We start from the raw sequence: 10,325 nt of genomic DNA, 5'->3' as shown, positions 1-10,325 counted from the left end.
CCGGAGGTCCCATTGCCATTGTATACATATATATGACCCGAAGGTCCATTGCCATTGTATATATGACCCGTAGGTCCATTGCCATTGTATATGACCCGTAGGTCCATTGCCATTGATATCAGACCCAGGGCATGACTGTCACAGATCCTTTTTAATCCAATGATTCTAATAATTCCAACACCATCAAACATCAAACATATCCATATATTCCATCAATTAGCTCCAATACTACAGATAAACATATCCATTGCACAAATAACATATCCACGTCATATTAAACCATCAATATCAAATAACACATAACTATTTCAGGCTCACATCATATAATTCAAACATTCACTCTAATTTAACACATAACAATCAATCACATAAAATATGTAAAATTAAAAGTGTGATTTATACACACCTGATTATAGTAAGTAGTTTAACTGAACCCCTGATTCCACTGGCTGCATCCTTGATCCTTTTATTTTCTTCCGCTATAATTTTGGCCGTAATATCTCTATGTATTTCTTCTGACTTCCTCTCTATTTCTCCTTCCTACCACTAAACTTGTGTAGTATATTTGTATATAAATGAAGGCGGTGTAAAACTTCTTTATTGATAAATTAGTACTATTACATAAATAGCATTGGTACGCTTCTTTTGACAATTTCTCTATTCTTATCTTATACTCATTGAACTAGTTGTAACATATATTTATGCGATTTTGTCATGCAAATGTAACTATAATTTTTTTTAAGTTTTATAAAATAAATAGAAATGTATTTTATATTGTCGACAACTCATAAATAGAAATGTATTCTATAAGGCTCGTTTCATGCATTGGTTTAGGGTTAAAATTCTGTGCATTTGGGGCGCTAATGTGCGTTTATGAGTTCAGGTGCGTAGTAAATCTGTCGGACCCAGGAGTTGCTGTTACCTGACCTGGCAGATGCAAAAGAGATGAAATTGAAGCAAAAATCAGAAGTCGTCGTTCGGACCTGGGAGAATCAAAAGTTGGCGACAGGAGCAGAATGGAGCGAGAGCAAATTATTTTAAAGAATCTTAATCAAGGGCATGAGCGTAAAATCACCAGAGGGGATACCCTAGGGATCAGATGCTCACATATATAAAGAGCTCAACCTTGAAGAACAAAAAGGACCGTGAACAGCCACTTCTACACTCTCTTAGCTCTAGTTCTAGTTCCAGACTTCAATTTTTCATTTTCGACTGCTGCGCACTTGGACATGGAGGATCCTGGCCACCGTGGTTCTCATCGTCATCGTTGTTATTTTGCTATGTAACACCGCCTTGTGAAGGCGAAGAAATAATCTTTACTTGCTTTCGTTTAAAACTTATTGGTTTTTAGTTCGCAACTCTAGTTCCTTACTTTGATCTATTGGATTCAGACCCATTTCTAGTTATTATGGAAGTTTATGTTTGCTTTTGGTTGGATATCTCTGAGTTTATGTTCATCTCTTGTTTTTAGCTTTCGTTCTTTGTTTGTTATTGGATGTTGGAGCTGAAATACGTTGGTTTGTTGACGGAGGTTGGGGATTTGCATATGGATATGTTTGGATTTGTTGAATAGTGGTGTTTTGGAGTTGAAGTTTCGCATATTTGGTGCTTGATGTTTACGTTGTGCATGATTATGGCTATTTACTTTCTGTTTCTGCATCCTTTAGGTCCAGTAGCATAGATCTGTTAGTTTAGGCTTTAATTTCTCGTTTTAAGTCTATATCTAAAGTTTGCTCTGTCTTCATGGTGTTTAAAACTCTGTTTTCTCTGCTATTCTCGTTTGATTCCCGAAGAAGATGAAGTTGTTGGTAATTAGAATCAGATCTGCTTTATGTCAGTACTTTTCGGCATGTACTTTGCTTTTTCTGCATGTCCCCTAGACTGTCAGTACGATCCACTTTGTCTCTTTCACTTTTCTGCATGCTTTTCCAGACGCTGGTAGTTTAAGGAAAATTGTCTTGCTTTTTGCTTTATGCTTGTCTGTCCAAATTAGGAAAACCTTTCTAGTTAAGTTTACTCCAGCTGTTTTAGAACTTAAAAATATCTCAGTTTCTCTAAAGTCATGTGTGTTCCGTACGTTCTAAGTTCTTGGACCCAGTAGGTAGAGTAAAGTTCTTCTGATCTATTAGACCCAATAGGTAGGGTAAAGTTTTGCTTATCTCTCAGACCTAGTAGTTTTAAGTTCTCGACCCACAAAATTGCGTGGCAGCAGCCAACCCCTTTTTCCCAAAACATTCTCAAATGCAGTTTCGTAGCACCTTCGTCCTCGTGGGATCGATCCTTTACTTCCCTGTGCTAAGTTGTAGTATAGTGGGTTGAGGTTTTTGAAGGGACAGAGTGCACCCAACGACCCCTTTCTGAAGTCTAGTCGAATCCTCTGGACCTGTTAGATCGAGTGACACATATCACACCGCACCTGCACTGCACTTTAGAGCTCTGTCAAAATGGCGCCGTTGTCGGGGATGCATGGTGTTATTTCTGTGTTTGCGAATGTTTTGGTGTAAATTGTTTATTTACTATGTTTTCTTTTGTTTCTCTTTTCAGTTTATGAACAAGAGCTACCGGTTCGGACACTGGAACAACTCACCTGGTTGGAGGAGCGCCCAGACTAGTTGGCGGGTCAAGGAAGCGATATTCCCAGTTACCACCAGATCGGGGCTTACAACAGGGGATCCAGTTCACCTGAGTTCGGAGAGCGACGAGGAGTCAACTTCGTCAGTTAAGAAGGAACCAAAGTCAACCTCAGAAACAGAGGAGGAAAGCGTTGAGAGCATGGCCAACGCAGGCGACGACGACCCGGAGATCGGCTGGCTCACTGCCCATTTAGATGGCGAGCCTGCCCAGGCCATCGTCTCCAACCAGCGCCAGAGGGCGATCGACATCAAAACTAATGTGCTAGGTATTCTACCAAATTTCTCGGGTCGGAGGAATGAGTGTCCGTACGAATTCCTCAATGAGTTCAGTAAGCTTTGCAGTATTCAGAAGAGGCCCAACGATGCAACAGAGGAGGATTACCGACTACGCGCGATCCCGTTTGCGCTGAATGGGGAGGCTAACACGTGGTTATTAAGGTTGCCTCCCGATTCGATCCATACGTGGAAGGACTTCAAGTTGGAATTTCTGGATTACTTTTTCCCTTCTAACAAAACAAATGCTCTTAAGAAGGAGATCCAGGAATGCAAGCAGGAGTATGATGAATCGTTGAGCCAATACTGGTCCAGATTTAAGGGGTTGCTCGACGCTTGCCCAAACCACCGGATGATGGAAGCCGAAACCTACTATCTATTCTATGAAGGGGCAAAACCTGAGTCCAAAGATCTGATGAACACCGCTAGTGGAGGAAATTTCACCAAGAGGAAGGTGAGCGAGGCCCGAGAGATACTGGGAAGATTAATTGATGCAAAAAAGGCATATGATTCACCTCGTACCATCCTAAGGAGAGGAAGTGCGGATGCAGTCACAGTGCAAAATGAAGAAAGGATGGATGCCCGAGTGGATGCAAGGATGGATGTTAGAATGGAGCAGCTGGAGAAGACTATCCTAACTGCCCTAGGGAAGAACGATTCACCGGGTCCAACAGAGAAAGAAAAACAAGCACTGGGTCCAGAGGATGGTTACAATTATTGCGGATCTCAAGGAGGGATGGATTGTCCAGCCCATATAAATGCGGTAGGAAATTGGAACCAAAATAATCAAGGCAACAATTGGAACCAATGGAGAATCAAAGACGCTCCATGGAGGGACAATCCATGCTTCAGGTGGTCCGAGGGGAATCAAAACCCTCAACTCCAGATCACTAACTCAGAAGGAAACCAAGGGAACCAACCCAACTGGTCCGGAAGGAATCAAGAGGGGCAGGGCAACTGGAATCAAGGAGCACAAGGTAATTGGAGTCAAGGAGGTCAAGGAAATCAATCCAGCTGGAACAATAGGAACCAAAATAACCAGGGAAGCTCATATGTACCCCCACACCAGAGGAACAACAACTATCAGGGGCCAGGGAATCAGTACAACAATAACCAAGGAGGTCAAGGAAACTTTCGCCCGCATCAAGGGGGTGGACCAAATCATGGTCAAGGGCCAAGTGGCAGTCAACCGAACACTCGGACCCAGAGGAATCTGGATGATATGGTCCATGACCTAGTGAATTCTCAACAACACATGCAAAACAACTTGGTGGCAAACAATGACGTGGTTCACAAGCTCCAGGATGCTCAGCAGGAACACAAGGCCGTGATGGATCTGATGTCGAAGCAATTATCTCAGATCGCAACGTCCCTGAGCGACATGCGAGGGAATGAAGGAAGGATTCCGGCCTCAGTAAAGCCACCAGAAAGGGCAAATATCAGCCAAGTTACCCTGAGATCTGGGAAAGCATACGAAGGACCTAAGCTTAAGGTAAGTGATGAAACGTCAATGCCGATGAGCGAAGAGGTTATCCACCCGGTCCAGCAAAAAGAAGAAGTTAGAGCAGAGGATGATCTTCAAGCCGGTGACTTGGGAGGATCGTTACCTCGGATGGCAGACCCATTTTTCTTAGACCCAGAGCCTGAGGTAGAAACTGAAAAAGGGAAAGGAGAGGCGGAGGAGCCCTCTAAGGAAGATCCGACAAACGCAGCAAAGAGGATTAAACCTTTCCCCTACCGAGGGGATGCCAAGAAGAAAAAGGACAACCCCGTGGATTTCATGGAGATCTTTGGGAAGCTGGAAATCAATCTCCCGTTCCTGGAGGCTATGAAGCTGCCCCCGTTCAGCAAATTCATTAAGGAGTTCATTGCGGGCAAGGAAAAATCCGATGGAAAGATCGTGATCGGGGAGAATGTATCTGCAGTAATTCAAAAGAGGATAATGCCGTCGAAGCAAACTGACCCAGGTATGTTTACCTTACCTATCACTATAGGAGGTGTCAGAGTCGAGCATGCTATGTGTGATCTAGGTGCGTCTATTAATGTGTTACCGCTTTCCATATATAAAAAATTGGTAGGAGCGAGAATGACTGATACGAAAGTGGTGATCCAGTTAGCTGATAGATCATGCATTAGCCCTGAGGGAGTGTTAGAGAACGTGATAGTTAAAGTTCATGATTTTCTATACCCTGCTGATTTCCATGTGATAAAGATGAGTGAAAACGAAACTGCTGAGTCTAGTGGCGTTCTTTTAGGAAGACCATTTTTGAGGACCGCTAAGACTATAATTGATGTTTTTGATGGCACCATCTGTTTAGATTACAATGGGGAGAAATTCACTTTTAGTATTGATGAAGCTATGAGGAAACCACTTGACGTGGAAAACCTCCATTTCGTTGATGTGATTAACCCCCTGGTCCAGGAGTTTCTTGAGACCGAGCTATTGCAGGAACAGGCTGATACCTCGGAGATGACCGAATCCATGAGGAAAGAAGTTGCAGGATGGTGTGAAGCAGTTATTAAGCAGGGCCTATCTGATGAGGAAATCACAAAGGCAATAATGGATTTCTGTGGCATGGCAGGATTCCCTGGGTCCAAGGGATCAGTCCAACTGGCCAGTGTGGAAAAATTACCAGAGTTGGACGAGCTGGTCAAGAAAGGAATGGAGAAGAATCCGTTGCCACCTGAAGTACCCCCTCCAAAGAAAGAGTTGAAGAACCTCCCTCCGGGTTTGAAGTATGCCTACTTGGGAGAAGGCGAATCTCTGCCTGTCATAATCAACAGCCTTCTGACCCAGGAGCAGGAAGTCAAGCTATTGGAAGTGCTGGGGAGGAACCAGAAAGCAATAGGGTGGACTCTATCTGACCTAGTGGGGATCAGTCCCGATCTATGTATGCACCATATCCGTTTGGAAGAAGGAGCCAAGGCACACCGGGATCTCCAGAGGAAACTCAACCCCAACATGAGAGAGGAAGTCTTAAAGGAAGTATTGAAGCTGCTGGCCCTGGGAATCATATACTCCATTCCCGATAGTGAGTGGGTGAGTCCTGTCCACATGGTGCCGAAGAAATCAGGAATACAAGTAGTCAAGAATGACCGCAACGAGCTTGTGCCCACAAGGTTAGTCACGGGGTGGAGAATGTGCATAGACTACCGGAAACTCAATGCGGCCACACGCAAGGATCATTTCCCGCTACCCTTCATCGACCAAATGCTGGAAAGGTTGGCGGGAAAGCAATACTTCTGCTTTCTAGATGGCTACAGTGGATACTTCCAAATATATGTCAATCCGGAGGATCAGGAGAAGACCACATTTACCTGCCCCTTTGGAACATACGCCTACCGGAGAATGCCTTTTGGTCTATGCAACGCACCTGGGACATTTCAGCGATGCATGATGAGTATTTTCTCGGATCTACTGGAGGATTGCATCGAGATATTTATGGATGATTTCACCGTATATGGAGATTCTTTCGAGACTTGCCTGGGGCACCTAGATATTGTTTTGGAGAGATGCAGGAAGAAGAACCTGGTGCTGAACTATGAGAAATGCCACTTTATGGTTAAGGAAGGGATAGTACTGGGACATATTGTATCTGAGAGGGGCATCGAGGTAGATCAAGCAAAAGTGGAGGTGATCTCTAAGCTTCCACACCCAACGAATCAGAAGGAAATTCGAGGATTCTTGGGGCATGCAGGGTTCTACCGAAGGTTCATTAAGGACTTCGCAAAGATCGCCCAACCCCTAACAAGACTACTCCAGAATGAGGTGGAATTTGAGTTTGATGATAAGTGTAAAAAAGCCTTCCAGCTACTCAAGGATCGTCTGGTCACAGCTCCGATAATCCGCTCGCCCAACTGGGATTATCCCTTCGAGGTAATGTGCGATGCGAGTGACTTTGCAGTAGGAGCAGTGCTAGGCCAAAGGATCGAAGGAAAAAGTTATGTCATATTTTATGCCTCGAAGACTCTCAACCAGGCCCAGAAGAACTATGACACCACCGAGAAGGAGATGCTGGCTGTGGTGTACTCATTTGAAAAATTCCGACCATATCTACTGGGGTCGAGGGCAATAGTGTTCACTGACCATGCAGCCATTAAGTATCTCCTAGCCAAGAAGGAATCAAAGCCAAGGCTAATCCGATGGGTGCTGCTATTGCAAGAGTTCGACTGGGAAGTCAGAGATAAGAGAGGAACCGAGAATAGAGTGGCTGACCATTTAAGCAGAATTACCCAGGGAGAAGATGAGGAAGCCGTCCCTGATGCTTTTCCAGAGGAGCACTTGTATTACTTAGGGGAATCCACTAGACCAATCAGATGGGTAGCAGTGTTAGCATTAACTGGGCCCGAGGAGTCAGAGAAACGGAAAGGCAAGCCGAATGACGAGCCTTGGTTCGCGGACCTGGCAAATTATTTAGTTACTGGAGAATTACCTACCGCACAAGAAATCACTAGGGCCCAGAGGATGAAGATTAAAAGTGATTCCAAGTACTACTTTTGGGATGACCCATACCTCTGGAAGATGGGTCCAGATCAAGTGATAAGAAGGTGTATTCCAGAGTGGGAGCAAAGAGACGTGCTAAACCATTGCCATGCACTAGCATGTGGTGGCCATTTCGGCCCAAGGAAAACTGCAAGAAAGGTTCTGGATAGCGGTTTCTACTGGCCTTCGTTGAATAGGGATGCTTATGAGTTCTGCCAGAATTGTAACAGGTGCCAACTGACCGGAGGGATTTCTATGAGAGATGAGATGCCACAGACTCCTATAATAGTCTGCGAGATCTTTGATGTTTGGGGCATGGACTTCATGGGCCCATTTCCATCCTCGTATGGAAATACGTATATATTGGTTGCTGTGGATTACGTGTCCAAGTGGATAGAGGCCAAGGCTACAAGCTCAAGCGATGCGAAGGAAGTCTCAAAGTTCCTAAAGGCCAATATATTCAACCGATATGGCGTGCCCCGAGCGATCATCTCAGACCAAGGGACTCACTTCTGTAATAGGACGATTGAAGCACTGATGAGAAAATATGGAGTCCACCATCGGTTATCTACTCCGTATCATCCCCAGTCAAATGGGCAGGCTGAAATCTCAAATCGAGAGATCAAGGGCATCCTAGAGAAGACGGTGAATACCTCAAGGAAGGACTGGAGCAAGCGTCTGGGTGATGCCCTCTGGGCCTACAGAACCGCTTACAAGACACCAATAGGAATGTCACCCTACAGATTGGTATTTGGAAAAATGTGCCACCTGCCCGTGGAGATAGAGCACAAAGCGTATTGGGCAGTCAAGGAAATGAATATGAAGGCTCATGCCTGTGAGGAAGAGAGGAAGATGCAACTGCAGGAGCTAGAGGAGTTGAGGCTGGAGTCATATGATTCGGCCATGTGGTATAAGGAGAGGACCAAACTCTGGCACGACAAAAACCTTCGGGTCAAGGAGCTGCAGGTCGGGCAGAAAGTACTCCTTTTTCAGTCAAAGCTCAAGCTCATGCCTGGAAAGCTGAAATCCAAGTGGATAGGGCCTTACACAATTGTTGGCATTCGACCGCATGGAGCAGTGGAAATTCAGGGAGTCAATGCTAACTCTGTTCCGTTCCTTGTTAATGGTCATAGAGTGAAAGTGTTTAGGGATAGTTCGGAGTTGTGTGAAGTGGAAGAAATTCCACTCCACACACCTTCCACTATTGCCTAGTAAGCCATGTTTAAATATTCTTCGGGAATTACTGGGTCAGGTAGATAGGGTAAAATTTTCGATCAGCTGACTGGACCAGTTAATTCCCAAGAATATTTAAACATTTAGGTGTAAATAACATGAATAAGTTTTTTTTATGAAAATACAAAAAATATATATATATATATATATATATATATGCTTCTAAAACCCAAAAAGATTTTTGAAAATTCTGATCGTCTGTGGAAATGCACAAGTGTGAAAGGCTCATCTCTTTGACCCAGACGTTCAGCAAATTTCGTTATTTTTACTAAGTGTTTCGGATTACCAGGTCAGAGGGAAGTGAGAAAAATCAGGGGGAAGTTTGAATTTTGAATTTCAAAAAGCTGGCGAGGCGTACGGTTGCTTGCGTCAGAGACGCGACCGTTCGCCTGCAGCCAATCATGATATTCCTTTTCTTATTTTATTTCCTTTTCTTTTTCTTTTCCTTTTATTTATTTTATTTTCCTTTTATTTTCTTTTTCCTAAAATAACTTCCCTAAGAAAACTAATTAACTTCCCCCACCTAAAACTATTTTCTCATAACTCACCATTCCCAAACTTTTCTTTCTCTCTGCAGATCCGAGAACCATCAAACCCACCGCCATTAACCACCGCCGTAAAACAACGCCGTAGACGAAGATGCAGAAAAATCCGGCGTCACGCACAACCCGCGGGAAGAACCCGCCAAAAGGAAAGACCACAAAGAAGGTGACGGAGGCGACGAGTTCGACTCCCACGGCCGAGAAAACACCCACGCCGCCACCAGAAGAAAACCCCACTCCGCCGGAAGTTCCACCGCAGCCCATGCCGACCGAAGTGCAACCACAGCCAAACATCGGACAAGACAACCCCGCCGAGGCGAAATCCGACGAAGCGGAACCGGATCCCGAGGAAATCATACAAGAATTCATGAGGAAGTACGGGAAAGGGCCGAAGGCGAGCAAATTCTTCGCACAAATGTCGGAGGCATGCCGGAAACAAGAAGAGGTAATTCCTGCCCTAACCCCACTTACAATTCCACCAAGACCCCATACATTAATCGAAACACCCACTGCACAAGCCTTACCCACACACACAGAAAACCCCCAAATTTTACCCGAAACCCTAACTCAAGAGACGAACCCCCCACACACTATTCCTCAAACAGAAACTGAGCCCCACGCCGAACCCTCTGTAAATATAGAAGAAACTGATGCTGAGGAGGGTGATAGGATGGATATGGAGGAATTAGAGAGAGAGGAGGGAGGGGGTAGTCTAGGAGAGCAAGAAGAAATACCGGATGTAGAGGCCGCTGGGTCAGGGGATGAAAGGGAAAAAGAGGAGGGTGAAGATGGTGGGGAGAGTGATAGAACAGAGGAAGTGGGTCAAGAAGAAACAGGGGAGGTGGAAGAGAAGGAGGAACAGGGTGTAGAGGAGACTGTGGATGATGGGAGGGTAGTGAGGGCAGCGTAGGTGAAGAAGGTGAGGCAGTTGTTGACAAGGAGGCTGAGAAAGAAGGTGAGAGTGTTTGATGAGGAAGTTGAAGTTGAGAAGAATGAGGAGGAAGGAAGAGACGGCGATGAGCAAGATGCCGAGAAAGTTTGTGAAGAAATCGAGACTGACATCGTCGTTGGAACATATATACTAAAAAGCATTTTTCGAGTTTTTGAATTTGATAAATTGCTTGTATATTGTAAACACTCTTCATTTAATGAGAATAATAA

The 10,325-nt window shown here is 44.7% G+C and overlaps 1 protein-coding gene across 1 annotated transcript; it reads left to right on the top strand.

Moving 5' to 3' along the window:
- Positions 1-9,261: 9,261 nt before the first annotated feature.
- On the top strand, positions 9,262-10,074 carry LOC125206377 (cell surface glycoprotein 1-like). Its single transcript, XM_048105640.1, has one exon. The coding sequence runs from the start codon at positions 9,262-9,264 to the stop codon at positions 10,072-10,074; it is 813 nt and encodes a 270-aa protein (XP_047961597.1).
- The last annotated feature ends 251 nt before the right edge of the window (positions 10,075-10,325 follow it).

This window comes from Salvia hispanica, chromosome 2, assembly GCF_023119035.1.
Source record: "Salvia hispanica cultivar TCC Black 2014 chromosome 2, UniMelb_Shisp_WGS_1.0, whole genome shotgun sequence".
Classification (NCBI taxonomy): Eukaryota; Viridiplantae; Streptophyta; class Magnoliopsida; order Lamiales; family Lamiaceae; genus Salvia; species Salvia hispanica.
This window is presented reverse-complemented; position numbering and strand designations above follow the sequence as displayed.